The sequence below is a fragment of the Periplaneta americana genome, chromosome 3 (genome assembly GCF_040183065.1).
Source record: "Periplaneta americana isolate PAMFEO1 chromosome 3, P.americana_PAMFEO1_priV1, whole genome shotgun sequence".
NCBI lineage: Eukaryota > Metazoa > Arthropoda > Insecta > Blattodea > Blattidae > Periplaneta > Periplaneta americana.
This window is the reverse complement of record NC_091119.1, coordinates 46230624-46257643: the sequence shown is the minus strand read 5'-3', so window position 1 is coordinate 46257643 and position 27020 is coordinate 46230624. Positions and strand designations below refer to the sequence as shown.

The 27020-nt window shown below is 38.4% G+C and overlaps 1 protein-coding gene across 1 annotated transcript in view; it reads left to right on the top strand.

Annotated features, from left to right (window-relative positions):
* Window positions 1-614: 614 nt before the first annotated feature.
* Window positions 615-27020, top strand: part of LOC138696002 (uncharacterized) — a 293309-nt gene continuing 266903 nt past the window's right edge. Inside the window, exons 1-4 of the mRNA XM_069820465.1 lie at window positions 615-1017; window positions 3554-3710; window positions 6243-6399; window positions 8935-9123. Of these exons, the coding sequence (XP_069676566.1) occupies window positions 6288-6399; window positions 8935-9123 (301 nt within the window). The 5' untranslated portion in view covers window positions 615-1017; window positions 3554-3710; window positions 6243-6287. The remainder of the gene's footprint in view (window positions 1018-3553; window positions 3711-6242; window positions 6400-8934; window positions 9124-27020) is intronic.

Sequence of the window (27020 nt, the reverse complement as noted above, 5' to 3'; positions counted from 1 at the left end):
AATCTTCATAGAAGTTTAACTTCATCTTGTTCCTGTTTTGCATCTAGGTATTGCACAAACTAAAAATTAGATTAGATTAGATTAGATTTATTTATTTAACCTGGTAGAGATAAGGCCGTCAGGCCTTCTCTGCCCCTCTACCAGGGGATTACAACTATAACATGAACAATAAGATTACAATTAATATTAAATTTACAATTACAATTACAATAAAAATTAAAGTACGACAAGAATACCTGATTAATGAAAGCTAGACATTTTATCATAGAAGTTAAGAACAAAGAATATTTTTGTATTTACTAAATTACAAATTAAACCTACAATAACAAAATTCTATAGTGATGAAATTACCGGATATTGAGATATTTTGTGTTGATTAGTATTTGTGAATTTAAAAATGGTGTCGTTCTAATAATCTTATTATTAATGTAGACAGAACTTCATGTTTATTTCTTAGTAATAATGTTAATTTTACATATCTATATTTCAATGACATAACTTTAATTTTAAATCAACCTGGAAGACCAACTTTCTTGGTGTCATGTTCGATAAGTATCTTAGTTATCTTTTCACATTGATAACCTTTGTAATGCTTTAGATTCAATAAGGGGGGCAAAGACTAATTGGGATTTCCCAGTCTCTGATTGGGTCAAAAACCCTGATGGAACTGATATTTAACCCTTGTGGTAAATTTCGGTGAAGTCCGGAGGGCCTAATTAGTCAAATCCACTCTCCTCACCTCCACGTTGGGGCCCCCTGGGATCTTTCAAGATGCGAAAGAGAGAGTGGTGTGCGGATAGCAATGGGAAGCTACCGCATTTATATATCCCAAACATCTTTCCAATGTAATCATGATGAGTTCGTCCCTGGTAAAAAATTCCAGACGTAAACTATCTCCACAATCGGATGTCCGGGTGGGAGATACTGGGGAAGGGCACATCATGAGGCAGTACAATGAAGAGAAGAAAAGAAGATTGAAGAGTAGAGCGCGGGATGTGAAGACTCCACAGTTACCAGGTAAGTTAGAAAACATGAAGGAAGCAATGAGAAGAAACTAGAGTGGATGTGATGGGAATATGAGAAGTGAGGTGGGAAAAAGTGATGAGTTGATGAGTGATGACTAGGGCTTAAGAAGTTGATGAAATATCATATTTTTTCTTATACATCTGAGATAATGCAGGATACAGTATGAACTCTTTACACCTCAATGCGAACCAATACAATCTACTTTTATTTTACATTTATTTGCATTATTTGGTTTTTTATTGTTTTTAGGAAATGTTCTACTTTTTGTTGCATTATTGCCCTATTCTTTTGAACGGACCTTTTTTACGGTGTAATCATAGTCTACATTTCAGAACCTACTGCAGATTGCGTCATGCAGAAATTTGCCTTATGGTTGCAACAACCTTAACTTCTGATCACGTGTGTGATGTGATTGTCCCCCATTCAATGCAACAGAACAAACACTGCAGCCGCAGTGCTCGCAGTTAGCATATTGTATTGCACAAGTAAAGACAGTATTGATAGAGAAAGTGCTGCTTCTATAGCAGTTTCTCAAGGCTTGCTGGCTGATCCTCAAATTAAGGGATGTCAATGTTGAGGTTTTCTCCGCAGTTTTCTCTCAACCCATATAGAGCAAATGTTGTGTCTTTATCGCGCTTGTTCTTGCACTTATTTATTTTATTCAGATGCTAGATAATAATAGCATTTGATAAAGAGTAGTAAATTAACGCATGAGAAAAGATTACTAGCACACGGGTTCAAAAAAGTGAAAAATTACTTCATTATTATTGATTTACTGCATTTGTTAAAAGATTTCAGTATTCTATTAGCGTATAAAATGGACAGTTTCTAGTAACATTGTAGGAGGAAGATGACTGTTTGTACAACAAAGATGCACTTATAATACATCACATAAGTATTTTGGCATTATAGTTAATGTGTTTGAAATTTGTTCCAATAAACATAACAAGCGTCTTTCGAATACTTCCTCCAATAAAGCATTATACTTAAGTAAACATACAAACATGGCCAACATGCTGTCAGTGTTAACACTAAACATCATTACACCGTAATAATTATTAAAATTTACATACTTGAGAAGAATGTTCTCCAATTGAGATCACATTTCTAATTTCACGTGTCCACTTACCAACTCTGTGATGCAATGAATATCATTTTGATTATTTACACACAATTGCACTGATAAATTTTCATATATTTTAATACATCAATATATTTGTGACACACCCTCAAAATTAACCAACAAAAAGTACAGAAACACTGCATTGAGATTAATGATCCACCTGCTATCTTTTTTAAAGTATCTATGTTACATAGTTCATCAAACGAATTAATTTTGTCCCTTTGCAACCACTTAATTTTTGCTGCTCGAATCTCTGAATGTACTTCTGCCACTTGTTAGCAGGGTCCATTCTTGTTGAGGAATAAGATTATCTAATTGTTCCTGTAAACCTGAAAATAGTTATAAGAGACATCTGTTTTAGGACTATTCTTGCACATTTCCTTCTCTGCCTCTAGAAACATGTACTAGATACAAATCGTTTACTTCAAAGTGTTTAATACACACAACTGAATACTTTGTTGGCGTGAACATATTTCATAGTATACGAGTGCTTCCAGCCACATAACTTATCTTTTCAGTTGGAAATTTGAGAATTGTAATGTAACACACTCACTTAAAGCACTCTAGTAATTGTTGGTAAACACAGAAACATTACATTTAGGAGCCATCTGTAAATAAAAGAATATGGATGAATTAATTAATTAATTTTTTTAATAAAAGTCTAAACTTCTTTATTTCAGTTCTCTGAATTTATTTTTCTTAGAGGTTATGCCTATATTAGGAGTAGCTGTTACTGCGTGCTTCATCTTTTGATTCCTTTTCAGATTTTACTTCTATGATTCACTTATTGTTAATAGTTTAATTTGGTGACGTACATGTTGTCATGCTACTGTCCATCCAAGTGGTTATGTCGCACAGTCGTCAAAACAGGGGAAATCACATGACAGTTACTTGCTTAAGGGGACCCTTTTCTTTAAATTATTTTAAATAGTTGTATAATATTACGTAAACTTCCAATTCCGTACAGCAAATATTTGCAGAGAAGAACCTAACAGCTCAGCCACTAGCCCTTACAAAGAGGACAGGAGAAACGAGTGGGACAAACAGGGAAGAGACATAACCATTCGGCTGGACAGTACCTATTTGAAGGGTATACGGGAAAAACGATCAAGGTCCATCAAAAGTCGAAATTGAGTTAATAATGCTATCTTATAGTGGAAAGGAAGTACTATCATGGGATCTAGCTAGTAGTAAGAAATCATCGTTCTTGACATTCCACTACGTCAATTTCTATTAAATACACATAACAAAGTATTAAATGCTTAAACTTTAAAATTCGTTTTTCTCGAAACTTTCTAAAATGCACCTTGATCGTTATTCCCGTGTACCCTTCATTTATTCTCTTCATAGTTAGCAATCAGTGTATTATGAAATATTTCAATTCAGAATTACACTGCCTTTTAGCTCGACATGATACAACTGGCAAGCTGGCAAAGCTGTTGATGCCAGATGCTGCCACCCAGACCTCGAGCAGCGACCACTTCGAGGAGGCAGTACAATGAAGAGAAGAAAAGAAGATTGAAGAGTACAGAGCGGGATGTGAAGACTCCACAGTTACCAGGTAAGTTAGAAAACATGAAGGAAGCAATGAGAAGAAACTAGAGTGGATGTGATGGGAATATGAGAAGTGAGGTGGGAAAAAGTGATGAGTTGATGAGTGATGAATAGGGCTTCAGAAGTTGATGAAATATCATATTTTTTCTTATACATCTGAGATAATGCAGGATACAGTATAAACTCTTTACACCTCAATGCGAACCAATACAATCTACTTTTATTTTACATTTATTTGCATTATTTGGTTTTTTATTGTTTTTAGGAAATGTTCTACTTTTTGTTGCATTATTGCCCTATTCTTTTGAACGGACCTTTTTTACTGTGTAATCTTAGTCTACATTTCAGAACCTACTGCAGATTGCGTCATGCAGAAATTTGCCTTATGGTTGCAACAACCTTAACTTCTGATCACGTGTGTGATGTGATTGTCCCCCATTCAATGCAACGGAACAAACACTGCACCCGCAGTGCTCGCAGTTAGCATATTGTATTGCACAAGTAAAGACAGTATTGATAGAGAAAGTGCTGCTTCTATAGCAGTTTCTCAAGGCTTGCTGGCTGATCCTCAAATTAAGGGATGTCAATGTTGAGGTTTTCTCCGCAGTTTTCTCTCAACCCATATAGAGCAAATGTTGTGTCTTTATCGCGCTTGTTCTTGCACTTATTTATTTTATTCAGATGCTAGATAATAATAGCATTTGATAAAGAGTAGTAAATTAACGCATGAGAAAAGATTACTGGCACACAGGTTCAAAAAAGTGAAAAATTACTTCATTATTATTGATTTACTGCATTTGTTAAAAGATTTCAGTATTCTATTAGCGTATAAAATGGACAGTTTCTAATAACATTGTAGGAGGAAGATGACTGTTTGTACAACAAAGATGCACTTATAATACATCACATAAGTATTTTGGCATTATAGTTAATACGTTTGAAATTTGTTCCAATAAACATAACAAGCGTCTTTCGAATACTTCCTCCAATAAAGCATTATACTTAAGTAAACATACAAACGTGGCCAACATGCTGTCAGTGTTAACACTAAACATCATTACACCGTAATAATTATTATAATTTACATACTTCAGAAGAATGTTCTCCAATTGAGATCACATTTCTAATTTCACGTGTCCACTTACCAACTCTGTGATGCAATGAATATCATTTTGATTATTTACACACAATTGCACTGATAAATTTTCATATATTTTAATACATCAATATATTTGTGACACACCCTCAAAATTAACCAACAAAAAGTACAGAAACACTGCATTGAGATTAATGATCCACCTGCTATCTTTTTTAAAGTATCTATGTTACATAGTTCATCAAACGAATTAATTTTGTCCCTTTGCAACCACTTAATTTTTGCTGCTCGAATCTCTGAATGTACTTCTGCCACTTGTTAGCAGGGTCCATTCTTGTTGAGGAATAAGATTATCTAATTGTTCCTGTAAACCTGAAAATAGTTATAAGAGACATCTGTTTTAGGACTATTCTTGCACATTTCCTTCTCTGCCTCTAGAAACATGTACTAAATACAAATCGTTTACTTCAAAGTGTTTAATACACACAACTGAATACTTTGTTGGCGTGAACATATTTCATAGTATACGAGTGCTTCCAGCCACATAACTTATCTTTTCAGTTGGAAATTTGAGAATTGTAATGTAACACACTCACTTAAAGCACTCTAGTAATTGTTGGTACACACAGAAACATTACATTTAGGAGCCATCTGTAAATAAAAGAATTTGGATGAATTAAATTAATTTTTTAATAGAAGTCTAAACTTCTTTATTTCAGTTCTCTGAATTTATTTTTCTTAGAGGTTATGCCTATATTAGGAGTAGCCGTTACTGCGTGCTTCATCTTTTGATTCCTTTTCAGATTTTACTTCTATGATTCACTTATTGTTAATAGTTTAATTTGGTGACGTACATGTTGTCATGCTACTGCCCATCCAAGTGGTTATGTCGCACAGTCGTCAAAACAGGGGAAATCACATGACAGTTACTTGCTTAAGGGGACCCTTTTCTTTAAATTATTTTAAATAGTTGTATAATATTACGTAAACTTCCAATTCCGTACAGCAAATATTTGCAGAGAAGAACCTAACAGCTCAGCCACTAGCCCTTACAAAGAGGACAGGAGAAACGAGTGGGACAAACAGGGAAGAGACATAACCATTCGGCTGGACAGTACCTATTTGAAGGGTACACGGGAAAAACGATCAATGTCCATCAAAAGTCGAAATTGAGTTAATAATGCTATCTTATAGTGGAAAGGAAGTACTATCATGGGATCTAGCTAGTAGTAAGAAATCATCGTTCTTGACATTCCACTACGTCAATTTCTATTAAATACACATAACAAAGTATTAAATGCTTAAACTTTAAAATTCGTTTTTCTCGAAACTTTCTAAAATGGACCTTGATCGTTATTCCCGTGTACCTTTCATTTATTCTCTTCATAGTTAGCAATCAGTGTATTATGAAATATTTCAATTCAGAATTACACTGCCTTTTAGCTCGACATGATACAACTGGCAAGCTGGCAAAGCTGTTGATGCCAGATGCTGCCACCCAGACCTCGAGCAGCGACCACTTCGAGGAGGCAGTACAATGAAGAGAAGAAAAGAAGATTGAAGAGTACAGCGCGGGATGTGAAGACTCCACAGTTACCAGGTAATTTAGAAAACATGAAGGAAGTAATGAGAAGAAACTAGAGTGGATGTGATGGGAATATGAGAAGTGAGGTGGGAAAAAGTGATGAGTTGATGAGTGATGAATAGGGCTTCAGAAGTTGATGAAATATCATATTTTTTCTTATACATCTGAGATAATGCAGGATACAGTATAAACTCTTTACACCTCAATGCGAACCAATACAATCTACTTTTATTTTACATTTATTTGCATTATTTGGTTTTTTATTGTTTTTAGGAAATGTTCTACTTTTTGTTGCATTATTGCCCTATTCTTTTGAACGGACCTTTTTTACTGTGTAATCATAGTCTACATTTCAGAACCTACTGCAGATTGCGTCATGCAGAAATTTGCCTTATGGTTGCAACAACCTTAACTTCTGATCACGTGTGTGATGTGATTGTCCCCCATTCAATGCAACGGAACAAACACTGCACCCGCAGTGCTCGCAGTTAGCATATTGTATTGCACAAGTAAAGACAGTATTGATAGAGAAAGTGCTGCTTCTATAGCAGTTTCTCAAGGCTTGCTGGCTGATCCTCAAATTAAGGGATGTCAATGTTGAGGTTTTCTCCGCAGTTTTCTCTCAACCCATATAGAGCAAATGTTGTGTCTTTATCGCGCTTGTTCTTGCACTTATTTATTTTATTCAGATGCTAGATAATAATAGCATTTGATAAAGAGTAGTAAATTAACGCATGAGGAAAGATTACTAGCACACGGGTTCAAAAAAGTGAAAAATTACTTCATTATTATTGATTTACTGCATTTGTTAAAAGATTTCAGTATTCTATTAGCGTATAAAATGGACAGTTTCTAATAACATTGTAGGAGGAAGATGACTGTTTGTACAACAAAGATGCACTTATAATACATCACATAAGTATTTTGGCATTATATTTAATGCGTTTGAAATTTGTTCCAATAAACATAACAAGCGTCTTTTGAATACTTCCTCCAATAAAGCATTATACTTAAGTAAACATACAAACGTGGCCAACATGCTGTCATTGTTAACACTAAACATCATTACACCGTAATAATTATTAAAATTTACATACTTCAGAAGAATGTTCTCCAATTGAGATCACATTTCTAATTTCACGTGTCCACTTACCAACTCTGTGATGCAATGAATATCATTTTGATTATTTACACACAATTGCACTGATAAATTTTCATATATTTTAATACATCAATATATTTGTGACACACCCTCAAAATTAACCAACAAAAAGTACAGAAACACTGCATTGAGATTAATGATCCACCTGCTATCTTTTTTAAAGTATCTATGTTACATAGTTCATCAAACGAATTAATTTTGTCCCTTTGCAACCACTTAATTTTTGCTGCTCGAATCTCTGAATGTACTTCTGCCACTTGTTAGCAGGGTCCATTCTTGTTGAGGAATAAGATTATCTAATTGTTCCTGTAAACCTGAAAATAGTTATAAGAGACATCTGTTTTAGGACTATTCTTGCACATTTCCTTCTCTGCCTCTAGAAACATGTACTAGATACAAATCGTTTACTTCAAAGTGTTTAATACACACAACTGAATACTTTGTTGGCGTGAACATATTTCATAGTATACGAGTGCTTCCAGCCACATAACTTATCTTTTCAGTTGGAAATTTGAGAATTGTAATGTAACACACTCACTTAAAGCACTCTAGTAATTGTTGGTAAACACAGAAACATTACATTTAGGAGCCATCTGTAAATAAAAGAATATGGATGAATTAATTAATTAATTTTTTTAATAAAAGTCTAAACTTCTTTATTTCAGTTCTCTGAATTTATTTTTCTTAGAGGTTATGCCTATATTAGGAGTAGCTGTTACTGCGTGCTTCATCTTTTGATTCCTTTTCAGATTTTACTTCTATGATTCACTTATTGTTAATAGTTTAATTTGGTGACGTACATGTTGTCATGCTACTGTCCATCCAAGTGGTTATGTCGCACAGTCGTCAAAACAGGGGAAATCACATGACAGTTACTTGCTTAAGGGGACCCTTTTCTTTAAATTATTTTAAATAGTTGTATAATATTACGTAAACTTCCAATTCCGTACAGCAAATATTTGCAGAGAAGAACCTAACAGCTCAGCCACTAGCCCTTACAAAGAGCACAGGAGAAACGAGTGGGACAAACAGGGAAGAGACATAACCATTCGGCTGGACAGTACCTATTTGAAGGGTACACGGGAAAAACGATCAATGTCCATCAAAAATCGAAATTGAGTTAATAATGCTATCTTATAGTGGAAAGGAAGTACTATCATGTGATCTAGCTAGTAGTAAAAAATCATCGTTCTTGACATTCCACTACGTCAATTTCTATTAAATACACATAACAAAGTATTAAATGCTTAAACTTTAAAATTCGTTTTTCTCGAAACTTTCTAAAATGGACCTTGATCGTTATTCCCGTGTACCCTTCATTTATTCTCTTCATAGTTAGCAATCAGTGTATTACGAAGATTTCAATTCAGAATTACACTGCCTTTTAGCTCGACATGATACAACTGGCAAGCTGGCAAAGCTGATGATGCCAGATGCTGCCACCCAGACCTCGAGCAGCGACCACTTCGAGGAATCCAGCAGACGGTACGCCGAGTGGGACGAGGAAGTCAGGCTGGAGGAGGTGCGGCATCTGTGGAGAGTGGCGATTGGTCTTTTCGAATTCTCTATGCACAAAGGTACAGTAACTGTTTACATCCTGAAGTAGATGCTTTTTCAGCTATGCACAAGCAGAATCCTAGAGTAGTGCAATCAACTAGTTGGACACTATTGTTATTCCATTTCAACATGCTTGGGATAGGAACATTTAAAGTAAAACTCAATTTAGGCCATGGCCCTTAAAATTAAAAATATTTGATTCTGATTTAGGCTACATTCATTCCCTTTACAAATGTGTACGGCAAATAGCAAGCGCTGTAATAAAAATGGCTGATTTGTCAGCATTTCCAGCGCAAAGGATTGCGGTACTCTGGATATCCACATACTCTGTGAACAAGTTCAGGAGACTTGGATTCTTACTGGTAGGGAATAGGGCATTTATCCAGTGGATTCACTTGTTCAATTTGCCTTAGTTCATAGAACCTGTTCTTAAATGTTTGTAGTTAAAATAAATTAGGTTCTTGACATAAAAGGAAGAATATTAATTTAACATTTTAACACGAAATTATCTAGTTTTTTAATTTGACATTAAATATAATCATATTGTATTATTAAATTATTGTTTCTTATCCAAGTGTGCAGGCAGTCAAAACAGAAATAGAAAATCGACGGCCCAGTTTGGAAGGGAAACATCTCAAAATTTAAAGTTTAAAGAAACCTACATTTTGAAGCTTTATGTTGCTGTGAAGAATCAAAAGATCGTTTAACTTAATCCAAATTCAATGAATCATGTTGAAGCTTTAAACTTAATTTTTCTCAAAACTTTAAATTTTGAGTTGTTTCTCTTTAGAACTGGCCTGTCGATATTACTATGTTTGCAGGCTTGAAACTGATCTGCAATTACTTTGGCAGTCGTCTACCAATATCCCTTTCTCCTTGAGTGCTAATATCGCATTCACAATTATGAACCATAATTCATTATTCAAAAACATAATTTAAATAAAAAAATAGATTTTCAACTACAAAATACATTATTAAGCACATTAATAAGATAGGGTAAAGGTTGGTAATGTCGTGATATGAGTAATATCGTGATAGTTGGTATGAGAATTTATTACAATTTTACTTATCGAGACAAAAATCTGTTTTTTGTGACAATGTATTAAGGACAAGTTCATGGACAAGTTGCTGCATAAAATTGGTCCTTCTCTCGCTCTGTAAAACCATGATAAGCTATCAAACACAGTATCACGATATTACTCTTATCACAATATTAACAAGATTTACCCTACTTCGTTTTCTTCTCTCCTACAATTTGTTATTCCATTTGAATGAAATATATTATTTCCTTCTTTTAAAGTATTGACAATTCATAGGGAATGGAATATTTCTCGAATTTTGGAAAAAAATATTTTTCACCATCTAATTACAGTAAATATACATTCTTCAATTCATTTATGCCTGATTTGAATTCGTGAAACATCGCGAAATCCGTATCAAGTCGGGAATGCGATTTTTTAAGCAATTAGCGAATTATGTGCGCGAATTTTCAATTTTTAATTTTTTTACTACAATCGATAATCGTTAGCTGTCGCACAGATAAGGTCGATATTTATGGTCGCTAGTATTGCACATTCGATACTGAATCTGTTTTAGTCAATGGTCAACGAGCTAGAAGGTTTTAATTCAAATACCTGGTCTAAACACACTTCTGACATCACATCTGATATATGTAGCGATGTGCGAGAATCGTATTGTGAGCATGGTAAGCGTTGTGAGCCTGCTGAATGCATCCTTAGTTCATATTATTTTGGAGCATGTTGAGTGTGTTTGTTTTATTTGTTTATAGTGTCACACATAGGCGAAATAACATTATTGTGTTCCCGTGCAAGTGAGGCTACAAGAATGCTTAATAATAAAATAGCTCCAAGGGTCAGAGCTTTCCAGTATAAAAAATTTTTAAAATACGTTTTATTTAACGACGCTCGCAACTGCAGAGGTTATATCAGCGTCGCCGGATGTGCCGGAATTTTGTCCCGCAGGAGTTCTTTTATATGCCAGTAAATCTACTGACATGAGCCTGTCGCATTTAAGCACACTTAAATGCCATCGACCTGGCCCGGGATCGAACCCACAACCTTGGGCATAGAAGGCCAGCACTATACCAACTTGCCAACCAGGTCGACTCCAGTATAAAAGGCATGGGTTTTATTGCACAGACAAAAGTACAGTCATGTAAATTTTGTAATTGTGAGGTCTCGTGGGAAAGAAGAGGTACTGTTGAGAAAGATTTGAAGTCGGTAAAACATGCATCAGCAATTAATTTTCGCAAGGAAGATGAACAATCTCTTGTGCTGACTTCTATTGCCACTTGTTTTTGCAGTGTGCGAAACAAAAAGAAATCTTGCGAATATCTGGGAAAAAGTGTTGTAAAGACTTTATAAAAACGAACATACCAATTTCCAAGCTCGAAAACGAACAATGTGAAAATACTGAAAAATTCAATTGAAAGCACTGATTTTCCCATTTGAAAATCCCACATTTTGCACTTTGAACTCAACAAAAAATTCCAGTCTCTAACGATTCAAAATGCTTTATGGTTGCTGGGTCGTTAGTAGTCAATATCATTTAAGCTGTGCTCATGTTTGAATCTAAATCCACACAGCAATCAAGTCTTCAAAAGGCTTATTTTTTTAAGATCCGATGCATGCGAGGTGAGAGACCACACTACACGAGCAATAGTGAGTGGTTTGTAAAGCTAAGAGGTGCGCGGTCAGAAGTGCATTCCACCTTGATTGTCTCAAATTCGGCAATCCTGAGTATGAGGCTTTTACATGAGGTGGGTCCTTCATCTTTCCATGCAAGAAATGTTTATCATCAGAAAGATTGTTAAGGGGTGACAGTACAAAAGTTCATGTCAGTTGACATCATGTTTCAACCAAGCTATCACTGGTGAGAGAACAACAGGATGAAGTCTGCAATAGATCGCCTACCAAGAAAATTTTATCTTCTGGGAGAACACTAAGTCTGCCAGAGATACATACATGGTACCGAATCTCTTATAGTCCAACTAGAAACAGTAAGATTAAACATGCAAAATACATTCGATACCCTCAGTCAAGTATTTAGTTATGTCAATATTATAGAATCTGACATAAGAGATCTAAAAGAGAACTCTTCACTTAAAAATTACATGTGTTTGCTAGTAGCTAACAGAAATTCCTCCAGTGCCTTGACATGGTAGTGTGGTCCAAAAAACCGAACTTTCAAAAATTCAAATTCCCACAAGGCTAATATCATGCATTAATGTGTAAAACAAGCACAAAAAATTTCATTAAAATATTACCATTTACAAGTCGCTCCAGAGCTGAGAAGTTTATAATGTGTAACATAGTAAAAGAAAAAAGTCAGAGCAGCTTTTGAAGGAGTAGAAAACTCTTATCGGTGTTTGGATAAAAGTTATAGAAGAAACTGTTTCTATTCATCTTCGTCAATGTCTCATTGTACTTTTGGAACAGGTTGATAGTGGGTTCTGTTGTGTCATTTACTACTGTCGTTTAAGAGGAGCAATCACGAAGTTCCTTGAAAACCACTCTGTAGGAAGTCTGTGCAGGAAAGATTGAGATTTGACTCTTCCTATTTCAATCTTCAAATAAATAAGTGGTTCTTAATGTTACAGGATTCTCCAATTTCAGGTTTTCCAATTTAGCCATGGTCTGTAGTCATTGAGGAGTATTAGGTTTCTGTGGAGGCTGCAAGTTTGTTACTGTATTTTCCTTTTTTGCTGGTTAAACGAATTGAGTCCGCAACAGACCACATTATCTAAAGCCTGTTTAGTAAATGATGATGATGATGATGATGATGATGATGATTATTATTGTGATGATTTTTCTTTTTCTCTGTGGTCACTTGGTCATCAAAAAAGCAACCAGATGCTCAGAGAGAAACCAAAGATGTTGGCAAAATGCCATAATAGCCTATAATTGTGCTTCTTATCTACAGTTTGGTTGGAATATTTCTTATGGAGAGTAAGAAGCTTGATATCATTATATGGACTTTGAATACCAATAGATGCTTTGTTCCACTCTCTAATGTTATCTAGTGTCTCAGCAATGGCTCCAATTACAAATATTGCTGCACAATCTGGAAGATTGACTCTATCCAATGCACTGACTACTTTAGGTAACTAGAATATGTTTTTAGGGACACTAGGTGGTGAGGAGGGAACAACTGAAGCAGGTAATAATGTTGAAAATGAAGATAATGATTGAGACAGTCGATATCAGATTCACTAGGTGATTAACATGATGAAGAGGTAGAAGGAAGGTTGGTTGCTGTACCTTTCTTGGATATAAATGCACTTCTTTATGTCCACCGATTTAGTTCTGTGGTAGTGCCTCCAGACTAGCTGGCCTGGTTTCGATTCCGGACAGGGTCATAAATTTTCATGTAAAATTTCTACCTCGGGACTAGGAGAGATGGTGGTGCACAACTTCTAATCACTAAATTGTGCACCAATATACCTGGGTTAAATCCCAAATCTCTCCACAGTGCATATGAAAAGAAGGTATATGTCACTGTTGATAGTGATTTGTCTGTTGGATGGGGACGTTAAGCCTGGCAGTCCCCTTGGTGCTATTCAACAGGAGTAGGCTACGTGCTGGCACCGGGTTTCCCCCTTCTTTCTTCCTCACCTTCATTATCGTCCTCATCATTTCCTACACTACACTTACACGAACACTTACACATATACTCACCCTAAACACTTACACATACACTCACTCTAATGCACATCATACATAACGTGGCCCGATGAAGTGGTGTGCAACTTGAAAATGGGTCACAGTCCTGCCATCTATCTGCAGTATGCAGAACCCGAATCACGCAAGTGAAGTGGATAGGTATTAGACATACACACAATTCACTTCTTCATACCGAGGTCTCTTCATTCATTCTTGGTTTCTTTTGCAACTGTTTTTAGATCAGCACCTTCCATGCTACTTCAAAATACGTCTTCTCTTTGCATTTCAAGAAATATCTGGTCCTCCTCATTTCTAATCTCTTTCATTGCATGTGTCATAGCAGTATCAAACCACTAGTCCAGATCTCTTTAATGTGTTTTGTTTTATTATATCACTTCCTCGCTGTCTAGCTCTTTTTTGTTTTTTTAGATCAAGTTATTTATCATATAGTTTGGGAAGTTTCTTAACATACAAATCTATTTGCAGGGCTGGAATCCTTGAATGCTCCCTTAGGGCAATCTGTAACTATATAGGAGGGGCTTGTCTGTGTCCAAGAGATGAAACTGTACACATTGGAGCATGTCTAATCCACGTGTCGACAATTTAGAGATTGGCTTCCCAAGGAACCAGTTTATAGGGGAAGATCTCAAACTATTAGACATAGTCATTTACTCATACCTGGTAAAATTGACATAAATTTTTAGAGTGGAACGACCTCTAGATAGCACTTCATTAGCTTAAAATTTAAAATAGCAGTTTGACTCTCAAGAGACAAAAACAAAGCATGTAGAGCTAAGATCAGAACAGCTTCAGTTTTGCCATAGTATCATGGACCACCCCAGTCCATGCTTATTTTCTTCTTTCATATTGTTGGACAGGGAACCGTATATGTCGTAAATGTGTAGAAAATAGTATAAAAAGACTCATTTGTAACTTGTTTTAGAATCACTATACCTATTTTTGTCTCAGGCTGCCAAAAATTAATTATGTGGGAGGATTTTTTAAAGTTTTATATCAATAGTGATGTAAGTTCATAATTATGCGGGTCCAAGGAACAAATCTGTGATAAAAATTAATAATAAGATAGGAAAATAAAACAATTAGATACTTGGAGTATTGACAGTCTACTGAAGATATCACTCTCTTCTCCACCAAAGTGTGCAGGATAATTTCCTCTTCATCCTTAACTTCCTTTCCCAAAAGTGGCAAACAGGCAAAGAGATTCATTGAACACAGCATGCGTTCAGCAACTGATCCACTAAATCCTCAGTGTGAGAAACCACAAGCCTCGCACATCATTGCGAAGATGGTACAAAGTGTCAGCTTGCACCTCACATGCATCAATTCTTAAAACCAAGCCTGTATTAGTGATGGTAGAGGTATATGTGAGAAAAGTAAAATTGGTTCCATTGACTGATGTTTCGAAAGTGGTAAATGCTTAGTACATCACCCCTACTTCTTAGGAAAGCCATACTATATTTCTGGTCCACGAAAAGTACTCGTCATTTATGGAAAGACTCAATCCTGCCACTTTCTGCAATGACATATTGTATTTTCCCTGGACCAAAGATACAATATGGCGTTGCTAGAAGTGGCAGTGATATGCTGAACATGTTAAATTAACTTGATCTAACAGTATGTGGTATAAGTGTGTATGCAGATGCATCTTCGGATAATATAATATTTCCTTTAAGTCCTTATGTGGAGCACAGGGCTACAACAAACAAGTGCTACTTTTTCCTATTTCTGGCTGGGGCATCTTGGGTTAATTCAAACAATATGTCGATGTGAGCAGCTATTGAAAGCTAGTTTGTTGGTGTTGTTCTGTGGACTTCTTACACTTTATCTACCGTTATTGTGTTGGAGATAAGAACGTTGGGAGAAAGTAAAAAAGATTCTGCGCATGCATAGAACAGCACTTGACCCACGCTGCCGCATTTCCAGGAAACATCAGTCGTTTCTGAGTAGGGAACACCTAAACGCATGTATTTCCTGCTTCTATTGTTTTTATTTAATTTGTGTATATAGTATAATGCTGTATATTATACTGTATTTGTGCATATAATAGTATAGTAGGTAGGACAATGCATGTGATATGATGTGTCTGTAGTTAGGCAACCCTCTGCTATTGAGCACACTGATGTAGTGTCAGAGATCTACTCCCATTCTTTGTGACGTGAGTCAGCATTTTAAATTATGTAAGAACATGTTAAATTGCAGTTTTCCTTTATTTATAGCTGTTTATTATTATGTCATTTAATATTTTTGAATTTGCGGTCATTAACGGAGAGAACCGATTGTTAAAAAATTAGAATGACACCACTGGATATATCAATGGATCTGCAGATGCGCTTACTGGAGTTGCGATGTTTTAACCTTACGACCAGAGATTTCAACGTTGACTACGAAGCTGAACAAGCATGTCCATAAGCGAAAGCTTTAATATTATAATTTCAAGTTATCATAATACACACTTCTTATTAGGAATTTTATACAATACAGGTCATTATGCAATGCAAAAAAGAGAGAGGGACTGACTTTATTTAGAAATAGACCTGTGTAGATAAATTAACGTGGAACAACCTCAAGTGAAGTATTCATATCATGAAATAATGTTATTTAATTATTATGTCTATTTACAATCCCCTCCTAGTTACTTTCTTCTCACTACGTATGGGAGGTAACTCGGGCATGGAGTTCTACCTCGTTGGTCCCAAAACGCCTTCATTGCATGTAAAGATGAACCTTTACACTTATAACTTTGCTCCAAAACATGACAGCCTTCCCTCACATTCTTCACCACTTAACTGTAGGAACGAGCAAAGAATAAACACTTAGCTCAGTTGCCAATTCTTGAAGTCATTGTCATATTTTATTTCAGCCATGCGTATAAGAGTTGAGGAGAAAATGGGAGTTTATGAGGGTTTACTAATTCTAGGAAGAAAGGCTGTCATGTTTTGGAGCAAGGCATGCCCTCACCATTATTAGAATCTATAAAGCGTCACATTCCAGTACAGTGTCCCGAAATTTTCGCATTGTTTACATTGTGTGAATACTGGGTGAAAGAGTTAGTGACAAAATTTTCTCTGGAGAACTTTTAATTGCACAACTGAACACCACGTGCAACATAGCATGTCTTAGTAGTCTACTGTAGTGTAACGTTTATTGTTATAATTGCAACTAACAAACAATAAAATTACAAAAATTGGATAAGCAATAAAAAAACCGAGCGACTTGGCACAAATGGTAGTGTTGGAGCCTCGTATTTGGAAGGTCCTGGGTTCAAACCCCTTGGTCAGCCAATCTGATTGAGGTTTTTTTCTGGTTTCCCTCAGTCACGAAGGCACATGCTGGATTGGAAATTTACATACCATGATTCATGATCTCCTTAATCACCAATATCATAAACATTAAAACAAAATCTAAATAATTTACATGAACATAAGCCATCTATAACACACGACAATAAAAACAGAGTCAGAACAAAAGTACACGACCTACTGATATAGCCAAAGATTCTACACACGTGATATGACCACAGATGTTAAAGTGTGTATAAATAAACTTCACAAAAAAAAATTGCCAACTGGGAATAAGTAAAACAGAGAAAAGGTGGTTAAGGGATTTTTAGGTCAGGCTGGACAAATTTAATTTCACTTAAAACTAATCACCAGTCAACAAAATTTAAACTTTTGTCTGTTAAACAATGGGTGATTCTAAGTGATTTTTTTATGCTGATTTCAAATCTTTTTACAGACCATTTTCCATCACCCACTGTTTTAGAGTAATCACATGAAAATCATTTTTCGTGTTTATGCATTATAGCAGACGGGTAGAAGAGAAAGTGACGTTACTTCCTCTAGTTCAGTGGTTGGTCACCGAGTGGCGATAGCTCTGTTTTCCGTTACCAGTTTCAGGGTCGCTATTTGAGCGAATGCAAAAGGTTTTTAAAAATAACCCATTAGGTAAGAATGTATTGTAGAGTACTTTGTCACAATATTTTACTTGTTTAAAAATGTAATATTACTACATTAATAAATTGTGAGCTATAGAACACAACCCTGAATAGTAAATATAATAATTAACCGAAAAATGGAATATTGTGCTGGCTTCAGCCAGAAATACGCAAAAAAAGTACAGCTTCGCAAAACTGAACATTTTTATGGCATTATAAAGTACGCATTGATATGAAATTATAGTTTTTTTTATACATAAGAAAGAATGTAATAAAATAAAGGAGACACTTTATTTTAACCAATAGTTTTTATCTACTATTTAGTCATTAGATGCAGTTGTATCTGGTTTATACATAATTCAGAAGTGTATATTTATTTTCTGTTGGAAGTGTGTGTGTGTGTTTTTTTTAAATCGTAACAGGAATTTATTAATTTTGTGATTAGATGTATTGTGTCCTCTGGTTATTGCTTTAATGTGTTCTTTGTATCGAGTTTGGAATGATATGCCTCTCTGTCCAATGTAGAAACTGTCGTAACTATTGCATGTGAGTTTGTATACACCTGTGTGGTTGTATCTATTTGTTTGTGTGTTGAGATGTCTTTGTAGTGTGTTTTCTGTTCTGTATGCTATGTTGTATTTCTGTTTTCTGAATGAGGATGCGATCTTGAATGTGTTTTTGTTTTCGTATGTTAGTGTGATGTATTTCTTGTGTTTGTGTTTGTTTTGTGTGTTTGTTGAGTTTTTGTTTTGTCTTCCTTATGATGTTGTCTATTATGTTTGGGTTGTAACCATTTTCTTGTGCTATGTATTATCGAAGCTATTTCTAAACCACTTGCCTTTATATTTAATTTGTGCACATCTCAAAATGTATTTCCCTCAGCCCTAAAACATGATGTGGTGATACCAATTCACAAGTCTGGTGACAAATATAATCTTAATAATTACAGACCCATTTCACTATTACCCAATCTCTCTAAAGTATTTGAAAAATGTATAAAAACACGGTTAATACAATTTTTAGAAAAAAAAAAACTACTAATTGATGATCAATTTGGTTTCAGAAAAAATTTGTGCACTGATGATGCTATTATGACAGCTACTTCAAAAATAATTCAACAATTAGATGTAGGAAATAAATGTCTAGGAATTTTCCTAGACTTACAAGAAATTTTCAATGCAGTCAATCATAATATACTTTTGAATAAAATAGATAGATTGGGAATTAATGGATTGGCTTTAAAATTATGTAAATCTTACTTAAGTAACAGAACTCAATCAATGATCACCTTAGTGAATCACGTAACATTTGTATAGGTGTATCTCAGAGGACGATTTTAGATCTTGTTTTGTTTTTAATATATATCAACGATTTACTTAAAATTGACATTTAGAAATATTCTGGTACTCTGTAATCTTATGCTGATGAGACTGTGGTTATATTTAGCAGTTCGAGTTGGAATGAAACTTATCAAAACTCTAACAGTGGTATTAACATTATTGAAGAATGGCTGGATGCTCACTTACTTTCTTTGAACGTTTCTAAAACAAAATTAAGAATATTTTCATTAACATCACATTCCCTTGAACAACTAAAAATAAATAATAATAGAAGTATAACAATACACGATAGTGACGTACCTACTTGCTCATGTAACGCTTTGAATATATCCTCACAAGTTAAATATTCAGGTATCATTATTGACCAACATTTAAAATGGGGCAAGCATATCTCATTTCTGTGTATCAGATTGCGTAAAACAATCCACAAATTTTCCATTCTATGTTCTTATTTACCTATTTATGTTGTGTGTACTGTGTACGTAGGTCTGTTTCAATCAATAATTCAGTAGGTATGGTAGGCCTATATTAGGTTGGGAAGGAATGGAAAAATCGACTGTTCACCCTTTAAATTTGCTCCTAAAAGTGAATTATCAAAATTTGTCTATATAAACCTTTTGATCACACAACGAAATTAATTTTTCAGAAATTTGGTGCATCAAATCTAGAACAAGTTCATAAAGAAATATTGTTCATTTACTTCCATAAAAATAACAATAAATTTAAATTTAATCCTCATGAATAGCGTACGAGACAAAACTACAGTTTCTTTCTTAACACACCCAAATGTCACACAACTGCTGGATTAAAACACAGCAGAAATTTTTTACCCAGAATATATAATGCATTAATTAGGGCTTACCCTGAACTAAGTACATTAAACACACATAGATTTAGGAAACAAATTAGATTAATTATTTAATTGTTTTGCCTTTCCTTAAGCCATATGAGTTTAAAATTGTAATCTAATACTCATATACTTTGTATTTTGTATATTTGTATATGTCATTACATGGTCTGTATTTTATTAGATATTAATATTATTGTGCTGAATTAACACTCTTCAATTTTATATAAGTAGACTGAACTATGCCCAGGCACGAGCTTCTGCACTTTCGGGATGCAATGCCTAAATGTAGTGTAAACCTTGTGTATTAAATAAATAAATGAGAATAAAAATCCATATTCCCACAATATTTGTAAATTCAGGTTTTTAGTCGATCATTTAATAAACACACCTCTTAATAAACAAGCCTACTCAACAGAATACAAATACATAATACAATTAGTTATTGAGAATGGTTTTAATAAGAAAAGATTCAGAACTTTATCCACAACAGAATTACAACTTTACAACCTATAGAATCCAATAAAGTCAAAACCTGGTACTTTATAACCCATATAGGGAAAATTAATAATCAAATATCTGCCTTTTCAAAAAAGAAAATACAAACATTACTTATAAAATCAACAATACATTAAACAGTATAATCCCAAATAAAATCAGGAACACTAACAAAAATTTACATAATGGAGTTTATCACTTAAATTGTACCGGTACTAACTGCAATATGAAACACATTGGCCGAGCAAAAAGGAATTTTCATACTAGATACAAGGAACATGAATCCAATTTCATTAACAATAGAAATAAATCAAAATTTGCCGCTCAATTAACACAGGTCATGGACTTAATGGTATTCACAACACATTGCAAATCTTAAAAACAGTAAATGATCCATATTTAATTAATATAGCTGAGGAATACTTCATAGCCAGGAATTATAATGAAAACATACAATTGCTAAATGAAGAAATTCCTAATTTCCAAAATCCCCTATATCGCATTACCATATAACCATTTATAGAGCAGTTTTGTGTGGCTTCTCGATAAAACTTCCCTCTCCCTTCCTACTCACATTCCACACAGCGAACACGATATATATATAGTATGGGGGGGCAAAGGCTAATTGGGATTTCCTGGTGTCTGATCGGGTCAAAAACCCTGATGGAACTGATATTTAACCCTTGTGGAGAATTTCGGTGAAGTCTGGAGGGCCTAATTAGTCAAATCCACTCTCCTCACCTTCACGCTGGGGCCCCCTGGGATCTTTTAAGATGCGAAAGAGAGAGTGGTATGCGGATAGCAATGGGAGGCTACCGCATATATATAAATCCCAAGAAGATAGTTTATGATACGATAAAAATGCCATGATGAGTCTTTCCCTGGTAAAAAATTCCGGACGTAAACTATCCCCCCAATCGGATGTCCGGGTGGGGGATACTGGGGAAGGACATGTCATGACGAAATCCAACGGAGAGAAGAAAAGAAGATGGACAAGATGGACAAGAAGATGGACAAGATGGACAAGAAGACCGACTTCAACGTGGTATGTGAAGACTCCGCCTGTACCTGCTGGACATGATACAACTGGAAAGCCGGCAAAGCCGATGAAGGTACACGCTGCCCCCCAGAGCATGAGCAGCGACTACTTGTTTGAGCCGAGCAGCCAGTACACCGAGTTTGAGCAGGAGATCTGGGAAGAGGGGTGCAATCGTCTGAAATTACTGGAGTGTTATCTTTTTTTCTTCCAATTCTATGACGAGACAGAGTTGAAGGAAGCCACGGATGACTATCGAAATATCCCCGTCCTGGCGGCCACACCATCCATGCCAAAACTCATGGCAGCTCGAATGCCAGCACCTTCATTGGAACACCAACCAGCAGAAGAAGAAGCTGAGGAACGAAAAACGAAGATTGGCTGCTGGTCCTTTTTAAGAAATGTATTTCGTAGACTTCGTCTTTTTAGGCGGTTCTCGAAAGCCAGGCCAGCTCCCATACCACCCATGCCACCTCCCATACCACTCATGCCAGCTTCCATAACACCCATGCCAGCTGTCGCACCACTCCCACGAATTATCTTCACAACATTCTATCTACATCCCAAAAATTCTCCCATGCCAGATCCCAGGCCAACTGGCCACCTTTATATCATGCCAGATCGTACTCCACCTCCCGTGCCGGATCGCCTGCAATATCCCGTGTCAGATCCCATGCCAGGCCCAATGCCAAAACGCATCACAGCTCATATACCAGATCCCATTGCCAGCTCCCATTCCAGATCCCATGCCATTGCTCCCATGCGAGCTCCCTTTGCCATATCTACTGTCTGCGCTCCCATGGTAGATCCCAATCCAGATTCCTTGCCAGCTCCCAAACCAGATCCCATATTATTTCCCATTCAAGCTGCTACTGCTAGATCCCACGCTAGCTCCCATGTCACCGATGCTAGTTCGCATGACAGCGTCCATGCCAGATCCCTTACAAGGTCTCATGCGAGCTCCCATGCGAAATCCCTTGCCAGATGCAATGCAGGCACACCCGTGCCAGCTCCCATGTCAGATTCCTTGCCAGCTCCCATGCCAGATTCCTTGCAATCTCCTTTGCGAGATCCCGTGCAAGTTCTGATTTCTGTCTCTCTTGCCAGTGATCCCAAGGTAGATCCCTTATCAGCTCACACGTCAGATCCCATACTAGGACCCATTGCCAGTTCCCATGCCAGCGATCCCATGGCAGTTCCCATGCCTGATTCCATGCAACGTCTCATTACCCGCTCCCATGCCAGGTATATTGCGAGGCCCCATGCCAGATCCCTTTCAAAGTCTCATGCCAGCGATTCCATGTCAGCTACCATTCTAGATCACATGTCAGCTCCCATTGCCAGCTTCCATGCCAGATCCCATGTTAGAACGCATGCTATATCGCATGCCAGATCCCTTGCCAGATGCCATGCCAGCGATGCGATGCGAACTCCCATGGCAGCTCCCATCCGAGATGCCATACGAGCTTCCATTGCCAGCTCCCATCCCAGATCCCTTACAAGTAGCCATACCAGCGTTCCCATGCGAGCTCCCATTGCCATATTCCTTGCCTGCGCTCCCTTGTTAGATCCCATTCCAGATTCCTTGCCAGGTCCCATACCAATTACAGTATCTATTGTCTGCGCTCCCATGCCAGATTCCTTGCCAGTTCCCAAACCAGATCCCATATTAGCTCCCATTCATGCTACTACTGCTAGATCCCATGCTAGCTCCCATGTCTGCGATGCTAGTTCGCATGACAGCTTTCATGGCAGATCCCTTACAAAGTCTCATGCGGGCTCCCATGCGAAATCCCTTGCCAGGTGCCATGCCAGCACACCCGTGCCAGATCCCATGTCAGATTCCTTGCCAGCTCCAATGCCAGATTCCTTCCAATCTCTTATGCGAGATCACATTCAAGTTCTGATTTCCGTCTCTCTTGCCAGTGATCCCAAGGTAGAAACCTTATCAGCTAACACGACGGATCCCATAATAGGTCCCATTGCCAGTTCCCACGCCAGCGATCCCATGGCAGTTCCCATGCCTGATCCCATGCCACGTCCCATTACCCGCTCCCATACCAGATATATTGCGGGGCCTCATGCCAGATCCCTTTCAAAGTCTCATGCCAGCGATTCCATGTCAGCTACCATGCTAGATCACTTGTCAGCTCCCATTGCCAGCTTCCATGCCAGATTCCACGTTAGATCGCATGCTAGATCGCATGCCAGATCCCTTCCCAGATGCCATGCCAGCGATCCGATGCGAACTCCCATGGCAGCTCTCATCCGAGATGCCATACCAGTTTCCATTGCCAGCTCCCATGCTAGCTCCCATCCCAGATCCCTTAAGAAATCCCATACCAGCGGTCCCATGCGAGGTCCGATTGCGATATTCCTTGCCTGCGGTCCCATGCTAGATCCCATTCCAGATTCCTTGTCAGGTCCCGTACAAATTGCCATATCTCTTATCTTCTCTGCCATGCCAGATTCCTTGCGAGCTCCCAAACCAAATCCCATATTAGCTCCCATTGAAGCTGCTACTGCCAGATCCCATGCTATCTCCCATGTCACCGATGCTAGTTCGCATGACAGCTTCCATGGCAGATCCCTTACAAGATCACATGCGAGCTCCCATGCGACGTCCCTTGCCAGATGCAATGCCAGCACACCCGTGCCAGCTCCCATGTCAGATTCCTTGCCAGCTCCAATGACAGATTCCTTGCAATCTCCTATGCGAAATCCCATGCAAGTTCTCATTTCCGTCTCTCTTGCCAGTGATCCCAGGGTAGAACCATTATCAGCTTCCATGTCAGATCCCATACAATCTCCCATAGCCAGTTCCAATGCCAGCGATACCATGGCAGTTCCCATGCCTGATTCCATGCCATGTCCCATTACCCGCTCCCATGCCAGATATATTGCGAGGCCCCATGCCAGATCCCTTGCAAGGTCAAATGCGAGCTCTCATGCCAGGGATTCCATGGCAGCTACCATGCTAGGTCCCATTGCCAGCTTCCATGCCATATCCCATATTAGATCGCATGCCAGAACCCATGCTAAATCGCATGCCAGTAGCAATGCCAGCGATCCTATGCGAACTCCCATGGCAGCTCCCATCCGAGATGCCATACCAGCTTCCATTGCCAGCTCCGATGCTAGCTCCCATCCCAGATCCCTTACAAGATCCCATACCAGCGGTCCATTGCGAGATCCTATTGCCATATCCCTTTCCTGCGCTCCCATGCTAGATCCCATTCCAGATTCCTTGTCAGGTCCCATATCAGATACTATTTCCTGTTGCCATGCGAGATCCCATGCCAGCGCAGGAATGCTATATCTCATATTAGCTCCCTTGCCAGGTTCCTTGTTAAATCCCATGCTAGCTCCCATTGCTAGGTCCTATGCCATATCCCTTACAAGGTTTCATGCGAAATCCCTTTGCAGATGCCATGCCAGCACACGCGTGCCAGCTCCCGTGTCAGATTCCTTGCCAGCTCCCATGCCAGATTCCTTGCAATCTCCTCTGCGAGATCCCATGCAAGCTCTCATTTCCGGCTCTCTTGCCAGTGATCTCATGGTATACCCCTTATCAGCTCCCACGTCAGATCCCATTCCAGTTCCCATTGCCAGTTCCCATACCTTATCCGATGCCAGCGATCCCATGGCAGTTCCCATGCCTGATTCCATGACACGTCCCATTACCCGCTCATATGGCAGATCTATTGCGAGGCTCCATGCCAGATCCCGTGCAAGGTCTCATGCGAGCTCTCATGCCAGCGATTCCATGTCACCTACCATGCTAGATCCCATGTCAGCTCCCATTGCCAGCTTCCATGATAGATCCCATGTTAGATCGCATGCCAGATCCCATGCTAGGTCGCATGCCAGAACCCTTGCCAGATGCCGTGCCAGCGATCCCATGCGAACTCCCATGGCAGCTCCCATCCGAGATGCCATACCAGCTTCCATTGCCAGTTCCCATGCCTGCCCCCATTCCATATCCCTTGCAAAACCCCTTACCAACGCTCCCATGCGAGCTCTCATTGCCATATCCCTTGAATGCGCTCCCATGCCAGAACCCATTCAGGATTCCTTGCCAGGTCCCATACCAGATCCCATTGCCAGCTCCCATGCGAGATCCCATGCCAGCGCTGAAATGCAACATCTCATATCAGCTACCATGCCAGTTTCCTTGTTAAATCCAATGCTAGCTCCCATTGCTAGATCCTATGCCATACCCCTTACAAGGTTTCATGCCAAATCCCTTTGCAGATGCCTTGCCAGCACACTCGTGCCAGCTCCCATGTCGTATTCCTTGGCAGCTCCCATTCCAGATTCCTTGCAATCTCCCACGCCAGATCCCATGCAAGCTCTCATTTCCGGATCTCTTGCCAGTGATCCCATGGTAGATCCCTTATCAGCTCCCACGTCAGATCCCATACCAGCTCCCATTGCCAGTTCCCATGCCTTAACCCATGCCATCGATTCCATGGCAGTTCCCATGCCTGATTCCATCCCACATCCGATTAGCCGCTCCCAATCCAGATTTATTGCGAGGCCCCATGCCAGATCCCTTGCAAGGTCTCATGCGAGCTCGCATGCCAGCGATTCCATGTCAACTACCATGCTAGATCCCATGTCAGCTCCCATTGCCAGCTTCCATGCCAGATCCCATGTTAGATCGCATGCCAGATCCCATGCTAGATCGAATGCCAGATCCGTTGCCAGATGCCATGCCAGCGATCCCATGCGAACTCCCATGATAGCTTCTATCCAAGATGCCATACCAGCTTCCATTGCCAGTTCCCAATACTAGCACCCATGCAAGATTCCTTGCAAGATCCCGTGCCAGTGCGCCCGTGCAAGCTCCCATTGCCATATTTTTCGCTTCCGCTCCTATGCTAGATCCCATTCCAGATTCATTGCCAGATCCCGTACCATATCCCATTTGCAGCTCCCATGCTAGCGATGCCATGCTAGATCCCATATTAGCACCCATGCCAGTTTCCTTCTTAGCTCCAATGCCAGCTCCCATGCGAGACCCCATGCCAGCGCTGCAATGCTATATCTCATATTATCTCCCATGCCAGTTTCCTTCTTAAATCCCATGCTAGCTCCCATTGCTAGATCCTATGCCATATCCCTTACCAGGTTTCATGCGAAATCTTTTGCAGATGCCATGCCAGCACACCCGTGCCAGCTCCCATGTCAGATTCCTTGCCAGGTCCCATGCCAGATTCCTTGCAATCTCCCATGTGAGATTCCATGCAAGCTCTCATTTCCGGCTCTCTTGCCAGTGATCCCTTGGTAGATCCCTTATCAGCTCCCACGTCAGATCCCATATCAGCTCCCATTGCCAGTTCCCATACCTTATCCCATGGCAGTTCCCATGCCTGATTCCATGCCACGTCCCATTACCCGCTCCTATGCCAGATATATTGCGAGGCCCCATGCCAGAACCTGTGCAATGTCTGACGCCAGCGATTCCATGTCATCTGCCATGCTAGATCCCATGCCAGATCCATTGCTACCAGCAGCAGAAGAAGAAGAAGAAGATGATGAAGAAGAAGAAGATGG